Source organism: Rattus norvegicus, chromosome 10 (assembly GCF_036323735.1).
Source record: "Rattus norvegicus strain BN/NHsdMcwi chromosome 10, GRCr8, whole genome shotgun sequence".
Classification (NCBI taxonomy): domain Eukaryota; kingdom Metazoa; phylum Chordata; class Mammalia; order Rodentia; family Muridae; genus Rattus; species Rattus norvegicus.
In genome coordinates, this window is record NC_086028.1 from 46,227,574 (window position 1) to 46,245,495 (window position 17,922).

Consider the following 17,922-nt stretch of genomic DNA (forward strand, 5'->3'; position numbering starts at 1 on the left):
TGTGCCCATGTCTGTGCGGTTACCCATGGAGGCCAATAAAGGGGTTCAGATCTTCTTGGGGTGGAGGTACACGCAGTCAGCTGTCCCATGTGGGTGCTGGGATCTGAACTGCAGTCTTCTGAAGGTCCTAAACCACAGCTGTTAATTTAGCCTTCGATTTGCTAATTCTTTGTTTTGTTTTTGTTTCTAGTTTATGAATTTCCGTTCTGGCTTTGTTAATTTCTTCTCATCTAGTGTTGGGGTTTGGCTTACTCTTGCTTCCCCAAGGCCTTAAGATGGAACGTTAATGTATTTGAAATCTTTCCGATTTTTGATGTAGGCGCACATTGCTATCTAAAAAGCTCTCCTCCTAAGACCGACCTCCTAAGACCCTCCTGGAGATTTTGATACACTGGGCTTTCGTTTTCCTTCCTTTCTAGGAATCCATGATTTCCTTCTCGGTTTCTCCAGCGACCCGTACACCATTCACTGGTGTGTCATTCAGCTTCCACAAGTTCATGTGCTTTCCGTGGTTACCATTGCTGCTGACACTAACTTTAACCCACTTCGGTCAGGTTTAGGATACAGATGTCATTTCAGTTTTCCTGGATTGGGGACTCGCTTTGTGAGACAATAGGTGGTCAGTTTTAGATAAGATACCATGGGCTATTGAGAAGAACATATACTTTTAATTGCTTGGATGGAATGTTACATCCATATCTGTTGGGTCCATTTGATCTATGATGTTGTTTAATGTCAGTGTTCCTCCACTTAGATGACCTTAGTTGACGGAAGTGGGGTCATCACAGTTACCCACAGCCACCGTAGTGGGTTTGCTTATGGCTTTATATTTGTTTCATGAAACCAAATGCACCTGTATTTGTTTGTGTGTGTGTGTGTGTGTGTGTGTGTGTGTGTGTGTGTGTGTGTGTGTGTGTTGTAACTGAAATGTCTTCTTGATGGGTAGTTAGTTCCCTGGTAACTGTGAAGTGTTCCTCTTTATCTCCTCCAACTATGTTGGTTTGAAGACTGTTGGTCAGATATTAGGATGGTCGGGCCTCCTTATTCCTAGTTCCCTTTGGAATTCCTTTTCCCACCCTTTTATCCTGAGGTTCTATCTTTGGTGATGAGGTATGTTTCCTAGAGGCAGAAAAGAGATGGGTCACATTTTCTAATCCAGTCTGCTAGTCTGTGTCTTTTTCAGGGAGGGAGGATTTAAAAAAAATTTTTTATTTTATATATATGTGAACACAATGTCACTGTTTTGGGATACACCAGCAGAAGAGGGCGTCAGACCCCATTACAGATGGTTGTGAGCCACCATTTGTTGCTGGGAATTGAACTCAGGACCTCTGGAAGAACAGTCAGTGCTGGGCCTCCTCTCCAGCTCCAAGGGAGGGTGCTTTGAGAAATGGTTTCTCGGTACACAGCGTTGGCTGTCCTGGAACTTACTCTGTGGACCAGGCTGGCTTCAAACTCAGGGATCTTCTGGCCTTTGCCTCCTGAGTGATGGGATTAAAGGCATCCTCCATCACCACCGCCTGTGTCTTTTTATTGGGGAATTGAGTCCATGACTACTGAGAGTTATAATTGAAAGGATTAATTCCTGTCCTTTTGTGGTGTTTTCTTAGATCTTTGATCAAATGTCCTGGCTCTGTTTATTTATTCTCTGTGGCCTCTTGGACATGTTTTCCTTCTCTTCAGACTAAAGTTTTCCTTCCAGTGGCCTTGGCAGTACCGACTTAGAAAAAAATAAATCCCTTAAATCTGGCTTTATCATGGAAAGTTTTAATTTCTTAATTTTAACAAGTACATCTCCTGGTTATAATTTATTGTACAGATTGGCAGTTGGGGTCTTTCAAAGCATCTAATACACCTTTCAAGGCTCCTCTGCTCTTACTGTTTTCCATAATAATAAGGTATTATCCCGATGGGCCTGCGTTCGTGAGTGACCCATCTCTCACACAGCGTTCAATACCTTTCATTCATCTTTATTTCTAGTGTGTTGGTCATAATATGTTGTGCGGAGTTTCTTGTCCCACCCCATCCCTTTGTCATTCAGAACGCTTCTGGGAACCTGGCTGGCACCTCTTTCTCTCTACTTGGGAGATTTTCTTCTTTGACTTTATTGAAAATATTTTCTATGCCCTTAACGCAGTATTCTTCTCCTATGCCCATACTTGGAAGATTTGATCTTCCCAGGGTGTCCCAGAGGCTTCTCGTGTTCTGTTTGTGTTTTACTTTTTTATCACCGACCTTTACTGGCTGGTTCAGTCCTTCCTCTTCTCTCGAAGCCTCAGCGCTCTGTTTCCCATGATCCAGTTTGCTACTGAGGCTTTCTCCTAAGCTTTTAATTTGGCTCATTGAGTTTTCATTTCCGACATAATTTCAGTTTGGTTTTCTCCTTCAGCAATTCTATCTCTCTATTGAATTCGATTTTCATATCTTGGATTGACTTCCTTATTTCATCCAGCCCTCTGCATCTATTCTCTTGGAACACATTCATGCCATCTTTGGGTTGGTTGAATATAATTATAATTATTTTTAAAAATTCTTTGTCTGGAAGTTCTTTCAGCGATTTCTTATTCAGAGCTCTTACTATGGGTTTAGTGATCTTTGAGAAAGGTGTCTCTGTTTTCTCGCGTTGTTTGAGCTCTGTACTGGGCCTTGCCCATCCATCTGGCAGTTTGTTGGTTCTGTTCCTTTTTTTCTCTTGTATTTTGTATGAATTCAAATCTCCCCCTTTTCTTTCTGTGGTGGCATTTGCAATGTTCAGGAGAGGACAATGTCATAGTTGGGTTGAGGAGCCATTTCTCTCTGTGGGTCTGGTGTTTAGGGCCAGAGAGTCTGTCACCAGTCTTCCTCTGTGGGTCAGATCTTGTCCCGTGTCAGCTCAGGCCTCCTTCTTGGGTCTGCAGCTTTTGCTGAGCTGCAGAATTCCCTATGTATCTGTGGACCTTATCCTCAGTCCAGTCTGGTCCCCTCCCGGGCCTGCACCATCCTGTGAACAGGATGGCACACCTGGAACTTCCTGGAAGTTCTTCTTTACAGCTGAGTAATATTCCATTGTGTTCACACCATATTTTCCTTATTATTCATCAGTTAATGGATAGTTATCATTTGCTTTTTGTCTTATTTGAAAGCTTTGTTAAGCAGCACCATAAAAGGTTTTAAAGATTTATTTATAATTATTTTAGTGTGTGTCTTCGTGCGTGCATGCGTGCTTGTGTGCATGTGTTCGAGTGTGTGTGTGTGTGTGTGTGTGTGTGTGTGTGTGTGTGTGTGTGTGTGAGTGTGGTATGTTGAATCCCCTGGAGCTTGAGATACAGGCAGTTGTGACCCACCCAACATGGGTGATGGGAATTGACCTTGAATCCTCTGCAAGAACAGTCAGAACTCTTAACTGCTGAACCACCTCTCCAGATCTGATGAACATTGGGGGGTGGGCATTTGGAGGCAGGGTTTCTCTGTGTAGCCCTGGCTGTCCTAGAACACAATCTGTAGACTAGCCTGGCCTTGAACTGAAATATCTGCCTTCCTCTGCCCACCCCTCCCCCTCTGGTGGCTGGCATTAAAGGCATGTGCCAGCCAATAAACATTTTTATGTTGGCCAATTCTTCAGTCTTCTCGTTGGTCTGGCTGGCTTCTTCTTCTCTCTCTAAAGTCCTTGCTCCTCTATTCCTGTACTAGGTACTCAGGAAATGTCTGAGACTTAGATTAGTTGAAGTTTAAAAAGAGACACCAAGTAAGTTAGACTTTGGCAGGCCTTTGTCCCTTGGGCCCCTCTCTTGGGGTTCATACCCATCCGGCCATCTGATCCTCCTTCCTGTGGTAGGGGTTGGCCTGTGCCCTCCAGGGGCCTGTGAGCTTTCTGGGCGGTGTTGTGTGGAGCAACTGGGCAGGAGGTTTTCCTGTAGGCAATCCCCACGGGCTGACTCACTGAGAGCCCGTACCAGCCCCAGGAGACAGGTGCTATTATTAGCCTTGATCCGGAGGTATGAAAACTGAGTTCAGAGAAGTGATGTGCTTTGCCCAGGGCTACACAGGAAGGGGCAGAAACCCGGTCCGTGTGGCTGAAACTGTTAAATGTTCAGGTTCTGTCATGGCTCTTGAGATCTGCCTATCTCTTGGGACGGAGCCCAAGCTTGTCAGTATGGCATGCGGGCTTCTCTGGCCTCCTCTCTTTCATCTGTTGGTGTAACCTTGGAACGGAGCCTGCTTCCCTTTGGAACTCTCAGTACGCATTCACCTTCCCTGCAATTAGGATTGCAACTGTGTGCTCCTTCAGACTTTCTCGGCCCGGGTTCTGTGATGTGCTGGGCCAGAAAGCCCCTGGGTCTGTTGGCAGGCACAGGGAAGTGCAGAGGTGGAAGAGCTTGCCAAGGTCCAGAGTGAGTAGCAGAGCTGGATTCTGGATTCCGCTTCCAGATCTGGGACCTCTGAGGCTCACAGGCGGGCATCCCTGGCATGCCCACCCTTGCTGTTGTTTAGCCGTCTTGGTCTGGAGGGTCCCTATGCCCGTGCACTTCTCCCAGGCTAAATGACATTCATCGGGGATACTCCCGAGTTCCCCGCCATAGGGCAGAACCCCATTCCCCCCACCCCCACCCCGGACTCTGGTGTAGCTCTAATCTAGCTGCTTGGCCTTCTCCCTTGCTGGTAAGCCATCCAGTGAAATCAGAGGTCTGTCCTGTCTTCCTTAAGAAACTGGTTCTGAGCAGGCATTGATCAGGCCCAGAAGAGGTGGAATAGTAGCAGAAGCATGAGAGAGGAGCAGAGACCCGCCTCCCTGGGACACACGGCAAGCTGGAATAGAACCGGAGACCCACAGAACTCAGATACTGACCAGGTGCACCTTACCCTGAGATGAGGTCTTGTAATTGTTGCTATCCTGGCAGAGGGTACTCAGAAGTCCCTGTCCTTTGATGCTCCCAGGGGCCTGGAGCCAAGGACACCCTGTCCCCCTCACCCCCAAAGGATGTTCTCAAGATAAAAATATCCTAGAAACATTCCCTGGCATCTGGTACCCGTTGTCTACCCTGGTGGGGCCACAACAGAGCTCTAGCCCTGGCTTCCACCTCAGGCTCACAGGGTGCTGCTCAGTCCTCTTGGCCAGCCATCACAGCCAGCCCCTGGGGTGAAGGTGTCTTACTCATCTCCGGGCTTCCTCAATCAGAGCTTGAGGGACACTCTCTGGGGCTCAGATGCCCTGGCAATAGGGAACAAGGGGGCCGAGTCTACACTGGGGAGATGCTGGCTATCTTCCAAGGGCTATCCAGACAGGTCCCTGGAGCCTCCTTTCTGTTCTCAGCTGTCCAGGTGGGGACACATCTGGGCATCATGTCCGAACCAACCCTCTTCAACACTGGCGAGAACCCTTACTTGCTGTGCGGCCACTAGTGAGCGCTAAGATTCTGCTTATCCTGGGACCCTTGCTGAGGTGTGTGGAGTCTGAAGCTAGGGAAGGGCCTCTCTAGATCACCATTTGCTGATCGTGCTGCCTTCTACTCCTTGCTGGGCCAGGCCCTATTCCCCGCCCTGTGCCTGGCTCTCACTTCCTTGTGGCATGCTCAGTTTCATGGGAATATTGGCTGGAGATGGCAGTGTCACCCGAGCCTCAGGAAGTACCTGCCTGCTCCAGAGCCTTGACTTCCAGGCTTAGCATGTCAAGAGGCCCGGGCCAGTTGAGCCTTGCCCTCACTGACTGGCAACCGTTTTGGGCCCAACCCTCAAATCCAGAGAGCCTTGCTCTGTGCTCCCGCCTTCTAGGCTGGGATGGTGACTACTCTTGGGAACACATTCCTGGTGAACCAAAGGGCCAGTTTTTTGGTTAGTTGCTTTAGCTGCTGCAGGGTAGGGTGAGGTAGGGGCCCTGGACAATGCATCCACAAATCTGAGGCCACCGCCCCCTGGTTCGGTGACTTTGAGCAAGTCACTTCTTTGTCACATGCCTCAGTTTCCTTATATAAAGAGGAACAGCCATGAGAGCTGGAGGTGTGAGTCTGGGGCAAGCCCCAGTAGGGAGTTAGCTTGAGAGAACCTGGGACCAGCCAGGTGACTAACAGGAAGTGGGGAGAGCAAACTATTCACAGCTCTCACCCCTGACTCTTCTCCTGAACCTTCTTTGGTTTCTAGGTGTCCTGTGGTAGTGATGTCCTCTGTATGGAGTTCTGATGTGGGTAACTGGGATATGACCTAACCCCATAGTCTTAATTTCCTGGTATGTCCAGGGGGAGCAACCATCCTCCAAGACTGGGCTGTGATGAGTCAAGCACATAGATCCAAGCACAGTTTGGACTCACCGTTCACAGGCAGGGTGTCCCTGCCACAGACATTCCCAGTTGTGTGACATTTGTCCCAGCCTCCTGAGTCTTGGTTTCTTAGGGTAGAAGGACGGAGAGGCAAACAGTGGGTGTTAGGCATCAGTGAAGATGATAATGGGGGATGGGAGCAGGGATGATGATGGGGCTTATAGACAGGGGAAGGGACTCCCCCAGGGCCACATGGCTTGTGAGTAGAAGATCCCCGATTAGAATATAACCCTGTACTCCAAACCTACCATTGTCGCTTGCCCCAGAGGCTTAGAATGTGGGGGGTGACTCACCAACCATTTCTTCAGTCTCAGCCAGAAAAGCCAGTGTGACAAAGCAGACTTGGGCGTCCCCATGAACTCTGCCTGGAAGGTGGAGAAGGTGACAACATCTCAAGGTCCTGGCCTCAGAAGCTCTCAGAGACCTTCATATTGTCTTCCCCACAAGTCCACTAGGCAGAGAGACTGGCAGGTGGGGACCCCTTTGACAAACAGAAAACCGATTCTGGACACTGTAGGATTTGTGCACTCCAGCAAGCTCCCGTCTACCCTTTTGAAATGGTTCCTGTGCTCCAATTCACTTTCCTATCTGTTCATCTATGCTACTCACCCAACCCCACCCCCCACCCCCACTCATTCATTCACTCGCTCACACACCAACCATGGAAATACCACCTATCACACTATCTATCTACAACTGTCTGGGGTGGTACTGGGGAAAGCCTGGTGGGAGTAGCTTGAACACAGGCATAGCACCCCAAGCCTCTTCATGATCCTGGACACATTGCTGCTTCTCTGAAAAGGGAAGGGTAGTCATTCTGGGGGAAGGGTAGACATCCTGTATGCCCATGAGGATCCTGTAAGACGATGTGTGTGAGGTGCCTACCCTGTGCCTGGTGTGCACCATAGCTCTCTCCACCATCAGGGGAGATTTTCTTGCTCTGCCCTGGTCCAGTGGTGGTTTCCTGGCTTGAGCTGCCATGATGGGATGGGGATGAGAGTTATGACTTCTGAACCATCTGAGGAGAGCAGCGGCAGCATCCACAGTAACTCTGTTCAGCTCGCTGTAGGCCTAGGAGCAACTGGAGGCCCCATCCCTCCCAGATGGTATGGAGTGCTAACAGCAGCTGCTTGGTTATTCGTAAAGACAGCAGCTGCAGCTTGGCATTAAAGACAGCTCCAGGTGTGGTTGAGGTCCTGATGTATACTTGTAGAGCTTACCATCCACGAATGGATGCTTGATGGTGCCTCCTCTCACTCCTTGCTGGTCTCTTCTCCTCATTTGGTATCCAGTGGCCCCAGACACCCTGTCTATCTGCCATCCATCCTCTCGCCCCCACCTCCCACACTCACCTGACTTCTACCCCTCACCCCATCGACCCTCCCCACCTCATCCCACCCACACACCCATCTGTCCATTCATCTGACCACCAGAACACCCGTCTATCTAGTCATCTGCTCTAATTTGTTAGCGGCCCATCCCTTCCATTCATTACTCATTCCCTTCACCCATTCATCTGCTCAACCAGCCATCCACCCACCAAACCACCCAGTATCTGGTCATTCCTCTCCAGACACCCACACATTTGTCAGCCCAGTTTATCCATCCATCTGCTTGACCACCCACCTGTGCATATATCTGTCCCCTCATTCATGGCTCTATCCCTCCTCATCCTTCCAGTCTGAGCTCTTGCCTTTGCCTTTGCATCCATCCAAGAACATTTCTCGGGTTCTCTGTATCAGGGCCCCCACCAGCCTCTCTGGCCTCAGAGGTCGACTGGAGGTGGCACTAGGATGACAGCAATTTTAGGAACGTACAGGCAGCTTCTGGCCCCTATGGGTAGAAACCAGGACATGAGAATCCAGGTCTTCATAGAATGAATAGGAGAGGAAGGAGAACCCTGGGGAAGAGGTTCTGTACTTCTTCTTGCTGGAGTGACCATCCCAGGGGGAACGGAAATGGGGCTCACAGAGGCTTTGCAGAAGAGAGACACTAGAGGATCCGCGAGGAGAGCCCAAGAGACAAGTTACCAGCGCAGGTAGCTACATGGGAGGCAAGCTGAGGAAATCTCAGAGAGGAGTGAGCACTGAGGCGAGACAGAGAAGGAACGGATAGAGAAAGGGTGGGAGAGGACATTATTGATAGGGTTACTGCTGGGGGCTGGCAGGTGATGGAGCTAGACCAGGCTGTGGATCTGACTGGTTGAGGACTCCCAGCTGAGGATCCAGCCAAGGTGGCACATGGACCATGCACTTCTCATACCCGGGCTGGGGAATGGAGCTATTTACTCATGTACTCTTGGGGGTTTTGGGTCCCAACCTGATCCGTGTCTGGGCAGAATGTGATCTAATGACCGGAGAGCTTTTTAGGCGAAGAGACATTGATGTGGCTGCTAGAATCAGGGCAAGGACTCTGGAGCGGCGAGGGCTGGGGGAAGGGAGAGCAGCACTCACCTACCCAGTACAGAGCGGCCGTTATTTCCCTCAAGCTTAGAACAGACTTGAAGCAGGAGTCCAACGTATGCAGTGATCTTGAACGTTTGCAGAGGATTGGGGGCAAAGGTTGTCTGAGGATTTGACCAGGAAATTTGGCTTGGAAAAATAGCCAGGGAATCACCTTCTCAGATCTCAAGAAGGAAATGTCAGCTGCTTCTTATCCCTTGGACAGCCATACTGAGCGCTTACCAACCACACCAGCCTCCTTACTGGTCTACGTGCCCTTAGCTCTGGCCAGGCCATCTCTGTAAGTCCCCCTTTCTGTTGCCTGCTACCACAGATTTACCTTTTGGGCAGGGCCTGGCACAAGGGAGAACTTTGGGCCTCTTGCTTGCCTGGTCTCACATTTTCTTTATGATAGATGAGGCAGGGAGCCATCTTGGAGCCTCTCATGCTAAGACAGTTAGATAGTGACTGCAGTAGCTGCTTCTGGGAGCAGTGGGAGAAAGCTCTGTGGTTGATGATTGAAAATGGCCACAGGAACAGGCGGAAGGAAGAGGCCCCAACATACCATGTGTGTGCCTTCCCCGCACATGTGTCCTCCAAGGGGTCTTGATGTAGGAGCTTGATTAGGCATACCCTGTCCCTTAAAATTCAGCTGCTGTCTGCCAACTTGGGGACAGTTTGTATTGTATATTTTATTACCAAATGGGATTGTGGGGTCTGGAGAACTGGCGCTGGAATATGGTGTCACTGGCCTGACCTCAGGACCTGAGGTAATAGATGTTGCTTTCATCTCGGCTCTCCAGAGCAGAAACTCCACTCCCTAGTGTCTGTGTGGCCCTTGACAAGTGACTCAATCTCCCTGAGCTTCAGTTTCCTCCCTGGAAAGGGGGTTAACCGTCATGGTCATTACAGGGATTAGATGAATGAGCATGGAAGACTTTCAGAAGAGCACCTGTCGGGTAGCAGCACTTGATGAATTTTGACCCTTAGGCTCCTCCGTCCTGAAGGAGCCTAAGGGAGAGGGCTCACCTGGCGTTCCTCTTCCAGGGCCCACGTCTTTGCAGTCAGCATCTTGCTGACATTTAGAAATATGGGCCCAAGCCTTGTCCCAGTTCCTCCCGGATATTAGCGAAACCTGAGGTGCCCAGAGCCTTGGAGACTGGCATGGGATGTGCCGCTCCATCCGGAGGTACCTCCCAATGACTCCCAGGCTCCACCCTAGGTTAGGTGGCAGCTCTTTTTGCTCAAAGCTCCAGTCCTGGCCCCAGCTAGTGCTCCAAGCTTCCTGGATGCTGAGAGGCTGTGCCTGCAGATGCCAGGACGAGAAGCTGGTCTTGAACCTGTAGGTCCAGGACAGGTTGTGTCCTCTTTGGCTTTGTTTTGAGTGCCATCCAGTTGTGACTCCTCTTGTCTAGTTCAGGTACTGTACTCCTCTGAGTCTCCCCATTCCCTCCTGGCCATGCCCAGAACTCTCACTGGCCAGCCTGGGCCTTGCTAACGTGGTTCTCGCTGTTGACCTGAGCATTGCTTTTCTCGTTCAGCCTCAGTTTCCCCACCTATGAAAAGGGGGTGCTGGACTCGTTCCTGTTCTTCCCTAGTCTCTGCACAGCCCACTGGGCAACAGCCTGACGGCCTGCATGTCCCCGGCTGAGACTCTGCCCTCTGGTTCTTAGAGATCTTTAGCACCTTCTTCTACAAGCCTTTGTGTGTGGGGTCTCCTTCTGACGCTTGGTCTGTCTGTGATGCTAGTTTCTACTTCCGGATCTTCCTTTTTGGTCTGTCTTCATCAAGCCCCAAGTGAGGGGCTTCTACACTCTAGGGTTCTGTCTGCTTCTCATGCTCGTGTATACTTTCTTGGTGTTTGGGGACAAGGGAATCCATTCAGGATCAGTTTCTGGCACAAGGTATGGAACAGGCATAAACTTTAGGTTGATTTTCTCTGTGGCGTGGGTGGAATATCAACAGAAGTGGGAGTTCTCAGGTTTCTGACGATGCCTAGGTGGTTCTAGGAACGGCTACAGCATAGGGCTTGGCCAGAAGCAAGGCCGCTTTCCTGGAGCAGGGTTCTAGACTGGAATCCCCAGTCTTTGATTCTTGTGATTCTGTTCCCTGCAGGCCAGCTGCTGCTCATAGCTGGAGCCAGAGCCACCATGACCCGCTGGACGTCCCTCAAGGCCTCTAGGCCACACAAGCCTGGCTCCTGGGATCTGGCAGCCTCCCCCCGGCGTCTGAGTACCCCAACCTTGGCCACCTTCCCCTGGAAGTCTCAGGAACCCGGGGCTGAGATGTCTTCCCAGAATAGTCCCCGGGTTCCCCAGCCCCGCCAACCCTCTGCCTCCTGGCCTAGACAGAAACAGCATCCACCATTACAGCCCCGAGCCTCAGCTACAAAGGCCCATGGTGAGGTGGTCAACTGAAACAGCTGTAGGGGAGGATGTCAGAGTGAGGACAGGTGGCCCTGTAGGGCCTGAGGTTACATGATAGAATATCTTGCATTAGACATGAGATTTGGATCTCATTTCTCCTGGTGGAGCCCGTATGTCTTGGTTGGGAGTACTTTTCTTTACCCTTTAGAAACCCTCCATGGCTGTTAGAGGATGACTTGAGGCTCTTGGCTGTGTTTTGCCCCATGCCTAACAAATTCTTTCTGTGGTCCTCAAGTTTCATGGCTGTGTCTATGTCTGGCAGGCTTCAGGGCTCAGTAGCACTGTGGCTCATGACATAGACCCTGGGAGTCCTTCCTGAGCTGTCTGGTCTATGGGTCCCCACCCACGCCTCTGTGTTGGTGGCAGAATCTGCAGGCCATGTCCTTCTGAGCCTCTACTATAGATGTGGCCAAGGATTGTACTGTCCAGATTTGGTTGAATTCCAGCATTGCTATCTCTGCTTACAGGCTTGGGCAAGTGTCTTCCTATTCCGAGCTCTGAAAAATAGGGCAGAGCCACCCTCAAGGGTCCAAGGGCAGGATGATTTGATAGCATACAGCCTGCCCCAAGTACTCAGCTACCCTGGGATCTTCTTCTGGGATCTCTGTCTTCCTATTGGCATCAGGTGATTGAGAGCTTTGAGGCTTTATTGGGCTCTAAATTGAAATGTAATTGGGTAGGACTTGAGGTGTATGGCATCCCTGTGATGGAGAGATACAGTGTGTTCAGCTCATCTGTGTTCTGCTACGTCAGTGGACACTCACTTTCAGCTTGGCTCAGCTGAGCCAGGCTACAGTCTACAGGGCCAGGCATGCTGTGATCCTTGGCTTAGCTTAGCACCGGTCCTTGTGGAGCAATGGGGAGTGTGCAAAGCCTGGGCCCAGGAAATGGGTTTGTTCTAGCCATCACACCATTCTTCAGGTCTCCTCTGGGAGGACTGTGTGCTAGGCTGGCCTGGAGTTATGGTATTCTCTGTAGGAGGCCAAAGGTGGTCATGGAAACAAGTGATATTTGTGAGGGCTGTGGTCCTGGGGTCCACCGAAGAGATGGGGAAAGGTGTCTATTCTGAAGTTAAGGCAACCTTAAGAGATTCAATCTGGGTGTCTACTCTAGGGCTACCTTTTATACTATATGACCCCATGATAGAAAAGATAGGGGTGTTGCCTACGGGTGCTTAATGGGTGCTCTGGGCTTCTAGAAGCTGAGCAGAGTGAGCATGAAATATCAGACATAATGAGGCCTGGGGCTTGGCAGACCTGTTTAGACCTGGGGTAAGGCAGTGGGTGACATCAATGGCCTGTTGTGAGGGAGCTGGCCAGTGTCACAGCTGTTATGATTGCTGCTGTTGCTATTCCACAGGAGGATCTGCTGGAGTGCGCTGTGTGGGGGTCGGGGCCATGTGTGCATTACTTCTGGGGCACGAGGAGACCTTGTCATGACATCATGAGAGCAGAGTCTGATATACAGCAACATGGCTGTGGGAGGGGTGTAGGGGGAACATGGGGGAGGATAGGGAGCCTGTGTGTGAGAGAGGGGGGGATGGATCGTTTTTGTGTGTGTGTGTGTGTGTGTGTGTGTGTGTGTGTGTGTGTGTGTGTGTAAGGGAGCAGGTGTGGGAGGTGAGGGAGTGTGAGGGGTGTGTGTGTAGACAGCAGGTATAGGGTGGGAAAGTATGAGGGGGTGTGGAGGGGAGAGCATGTGTGGTGTCAGGGAGTGTGTTTGGCTGGGCAACAAAGCCATGGGACTGCCTGGACAGATTTTGCTGCACCCGGGATCAGCTGGTTGTGAGTAGAGGAAGGATGGGGTTTGACTTGGTGCCTTTCAGGCTTCTGGTGCCTGTCATGGGGGACTGGGAGGAAGGCAGATGAAGTGAGGTTAATGAGACAGCCCCTGCCTTGGTCCCGGCTAGAGGTGACCAGGATTTGGACTACGAGGGTAAGAAAAATATAAATGTATAGTGAAAGCAATACATTTATATTGGATGGTATAGGATCAAGAAGAGATGAGAGGAAGCCAAGGTTTCTGGCTGGAGCTTCTGGGAGCCCAGGGAGACTGTTTTCCAAGCTGTGAAGGTGGATTGAGGAGCAGGCTTCAAGTGGGAGGGAAGACGGGGGATCTGTGGTGACTAAACAGAGGCTGTGTCTGTCAGTTACTGTCATGGCCCTGGATGCCTGCCCAGACAGACCTACTGTCCTCTCTTTTGCAGAAGTGCCCCCGCCTGGAGTCAGCCTGGGGGCAGGCCAGGGTCCACCAGACCCCGGGATGACCGCAGCCAGTCGGGCCAACCCCTACAGCATCGTATCATCAGAGGAGGACGGGCTGCACCTGGTTACCATGTCAGGCGCCAACGGTTTTGGCAATGGCAAGGTGCATACACGGCGCCGGTGCCGCAACCGCTTTGTCAAGAAGAACGGTCAGTGCAACATTGAATTCGCCAACATGGATGAGAAGTCACAGCGCTACCTGGCTGACATGTTTACCACATGTGTGGATATCCGCTGGCGCTACATGCTGCTCATCTTCTCTCTGGCCTTTCTTGCCTCCTGGTTGCTGTTCGGCATCATCTTCTGGGTCATTGCGGTCGCCCACGGAGACCTGGAGCCGGCTGAGGGCCGCGGCCGTACACCCTGTGTGCTACAGGTCCATGGCTTTATGGCAGCCTTTCTCTTCTCCATTGAGACGCAGACCACCATTGGCTACGGGCTACGATGCGTGACTGAAGAGTGCCCAGTGGCTGTCTTCATGGTGGTGGCTCAGTCCATTGTGGGCTGCATCATTGACTCCTTCATGATCGGCGCCATCATGGCCAAGATGGCGCGGCCCAAGAAGCGAGCACAGACTCTGCTTTTCAGCCACAATGCCGTGGTGGCTCTGCGTGACGGCAAGCTCTGCCTCATGTGGCGCGTGGGCAACCTGCGCAAGAGCCACATCGTAGAGGCCCACGTGCGAGCCCAGCTCATCAAGCCCAGGGTCACAGAAGAGGGTGAGTACATCCCACTGGACCAGATTGACATTGACGTTGGCTTTGACAAGGGCCTGGATCGTATCTTCCTAGTATCGCCCATCACCATCTTGCACGAGATTGATGAGGCCAGCCCACTGTTTGGCATTAGCCGTCAGGACCTCGAGACGGACGACTTTGAGATCGTGGTCATCCTGGAAGGCATGGTAGAGGCCACAGCCATGACCACCCAGGCTCGCAGTTCCTACCTGGCCAACGAGATCCTCTGGGGTCATCGCTTTGAGCCAGTGCTCTTCGAAGAGAAGAACCAGTACAAGATTGACTACTCACACTTCCACAAGACCTATGAGGTGCCATCTACACCCCGCTGCAGCGCCAAGGACCTGGTGGAGAACAAGTTCCTTCTGCCCAGTGCCAACTCTTTCTGCTATGAGAATGAGCTAGCCTTCCTGAGCCGAGATGAGGAGGATGAGGTGGCTACAGACCGGGATGGCCGCAGCCCTCAGCCTGAGCATGACTTTGACAGGCTGCAGGCCAGCAGTGGTGCCCTTGAGCGGCCCTACAGACGGGAGTCAGAGATTTGAGTGCCCTTGGCTTAGATGCAGCACCACCCTGACCACGATAGGTTCCATGTCCCTTGGGGACCTGTGTTTGAGCAGAGCAGGCCGAATGCCTTGGGTCACAGACTCAGTAACATCTTAGTCTTTTTCATGTTTTCTTGCAATAGCTTGGGAAAGTTGGCAGGAGGGTGGATGGCCAGAATGACCAGCTCATGGCCTCGGAGGCTGATGTATACACACGGGCAAGGAAGTGATTTCTTGGGGTAGGGTTGTACAGGAGTTGGGGACTCTGCTGGAGGCCTCGGGAGCAGGTCCTAGCCATGGTGGGAGAAGGCTGTGTATGTACACTTCATTGGTTTTTAATTTGGGCAAGACTGTTTACAAACAAAAACAAAAACAAAAAAACCCACAAAACACAAGAAAACACTAACAGGTGGTTCAATTTTTAAAATTCATGGTGTAGGGACAGCTGGAATATTCTACTCAGCGCTGCGAAGCAATCAGTTGTATGGAGACCCCTGAAGGTTCTCAGAGGTCGGGTTTCTCCCTCACGTGGGCCAGGGCCCTGCAAGTTGTCATTCTTAAGGATGGATCAGGCAGTTTGTGACCATGTTACGATCCTAATAAAGTATCTGGGTGTCTCTGGGGGTGGGGCCCACTAGGGTGAATCTGGCTTGCTCTTCTGTTTGATGTTGTACCTCAGCTGCCTCAGGGCTGGGTTTAGACCCCCACCCCCACCCCCGACTTCGTGCTCCTGCTGTGCTTCACTCCCTGTCTGCCCCAGGTCTCCATCCCTTGCAGTAAGGGGCATAGGAAACACCAGAGTGGGTGCTTCTTAGAAAAGGACACTCAGGAAATTAGCATGGGGTCTGGGTCCCACGTTCCCAGGAAGTGGGTCAGCCCCGCCCCGCTGCTGGACTCACAGCTTGAGTCGTGCCTTAGAGACTCTGGTTGTCTGGCTTCCGTCACTTCTGCTCCTCTCAGACTTGTTTAATCTTTCCCTACTCCCCCTAACTCCACTCCTGAAGTTCCCACAGGCCCCTCTGAGGTGGCCGAGGCTGCTCTCTCACAACCATGTCTCTGCCTACCTTTGGGGCAGAATGAGGAAGCCCTGCTGGCCCCAGCCAGTCATCTCCTACTGGGAGGCAGAGTCTAGGAGTGGAGAGAAACAACCCCTAGCCCCCATCCTGCACCAGCCCCCTGCCCCATAGAGACTACCAGAGAAATGTCATAAAACAAAGACTTCCTGTTTAGCTTTTAGGAACCTGTAGTGGAACTTTTCCTTCCTGAAGCCCAAGCCATGGAGTCTTCCCATAGTGCCCAGTTAGGGACACCTGAGGTGGGCTTGCTCCCAGGCATCTAGTGTAAGATTCCAGGCTAATTCCTAACCTAGGAGATTCCCCTAGGACCTGCTGCAGAGGCATGAGCTCCATTGTGTTCTTGGCCAGACCTCTGTCCCCAAATCTCACTGACTTTTCTAGCCTTGGCCCTGGGGCCTAAGGGTGCATTCAGCCTGGGAGTGTTGTCTGTCACTCACCTCTCTGTCAGGGATAGGAGGGCCAGAGGGTGGGTCTTGGCCACTGGGTGCCACTGTAGGAGCCGGGGCCCCTGTTGTTCTTTCTGCATAGGTAGACCTGTAGTCAGAACAGGGTCTAGGGGCTCCTGGTCCTCCAAGGCCTGCTCCCAGCTCATCTCAGTGGCCTGAAGCATTCAGAATTCTAGCCAGCCCATCCTCCTCCAGGCCCAGACCTGCCAGAATGGTCCAGTCCCTGGGCCCTGCTGGAGAGCAGCTCAAGCCGCCTTTCATCTCTGGCAAAGGCAGGCAGATGCTGTATTTTCAAATTCTTCTGCCCTCTTTTTTCCTCTTTCCCTGTATTTATTTATTGCTCGTGCTAAAGACCAAACTAGCCCCCCTCTTTAGTGCACCTGATGGGGGAGGCCACTGAGAGGGGAGCCATGCGCCTGTGCCTGTGCCAAGCAGGAAGGCTTGGCCCCTGGGGAGTGCATGAGAAGGAAAACCAGGGTGTGTGTGTGTGTGCACGCATGTCCAGACGTGCTCACATGATTGTCTTCCTGTGTGTGATGCTTGGTATACAGGTGTATGGTATACACAGGTGTTTGTGTACAGGTCGTCTATGTCCGCCCACGGGCATGTGTGTGCTTGTTTTTTTATTCAGGAAAGGTGGGTTTAGTGCTCACCAACCTGAACTGGTCAGGCTGGATGCTGGCCACAGACATGATCACAGTCCGACTTGAGTCCCTGCCCTGCCCTAGTTATGCAGGCTGTACGCAGTGTGCCTCAGTCTGAGGAGTCTGATGGTAAGTAAGCCTTTGCAGCAGATCCTGCTGGAGGCCTTGGATGCATCTGTGTGTGTGTGAACATGTGTGAGTGTGTGGAGGTCCCAGGGTGTGTGTATGTGAATGTCAGTGACGTGGGTGCTGTGTGCAGCATTGAGAGAGAGAGCGAGAGAGAGAGAGAGCGAGAGAGAGAGAGAGCGCTGCACAGGATGAAGCAGCTGCCTGAGCCCATCTGGTGCTGTGCACCTGGCCCTTGTCCAGCCGAGGGCCTGGGGGCAGAAGAACACACCATAGGGAGGCCCTTGTCTGGGTGTCCGCCCTGTGTGAGGTCATAGAATGTTAAATCTATTTTAAACGGTGAAACTGGAGAATTTTCATGTTATTTTCAATACATAGTGGTATCTAAAGATGTAGGCAACGAGACTAGATCACATTAAATGCATTTTGATCTCTTTGAATGCTACTGTGTTGAGGTGTGTGTCTCACTGCCCTCTGCTTGCCTCCCCCACGTGCCGAGCAGTCGCATGTCACATTTCCCGGTGTGGGGATGGGGTGGGGCTGCAGCTGGACCATACATAGTGCTCCCTGGGGCTTGTCTTCAGGGCTGGAGCTGGACATGGAGGTAGCATTGCTGAGAACACAGCATGACCTCCTTTCAGACCCCAGGACAGTCTTTCAGTCTTCTCCATGAACACTCCCCGCCACTCCTCACACTGCCTAGGTGCCTCATTCTTTTGGATCCTTCTGCCCTGCCCTCTTTCCTTCCACCCAGGAGCACGGAGCATCATCCATTTCTACAGGGATGGCCAGGGCACTCTCAGAGCTCCTTTGGACACAGGAAGCCTGGCCTTGAGATGGGCAACCTTGTTTTCTCTACAAGGAGGGAGAGGAGGGCTGGGGGTTAAAAGAAGCGCCCCTCACCCCAGGGCAAACTGATGACACAAT

The 17,922-nt window shown here is 51.6% G+C and overlaps 1 protein-coding gene across 3 annotated transcripts in view; it reads left to right on the top strand.

The window, feature by feature from the left end:
* Window positions 1–17,435, top strand: part of Kcnj12 (potassium inwardly-rectifying channel, subfamily J, member 12) — a 48,899-nt gene extending 31,464 nt beyond the window's left edge. The window contains exons 1-2 of one of the 3 annotated variants that reach the window (XM_039085061.2): window positions 9,488–10,151; window positions 13,364–17,435. In XM_039085061.2, coding sequence (XP_038940989.1) covers window positions 13,420–14,703 — 1,284 coding nt within the window. In that variant the 5' untranslated portion in view covers window positions 9,488–10,151; window positions 13,364–13,419 and the 3' untranslated portion in view covers window positions 14,704–17,435. Of the gene's footprint in view, window positions 1–9,487; window positions 10,152–10,199; window positions 11,132–13,363 lie in introns of those variants that run through there. The other 2 variants (XM_017596964.3, NM_053981.2) reach the window with 2 other exon arrangements.
* The last annotated feature ends 487 nt before the right edge of the window (window positions 17,436–17,922 follow it).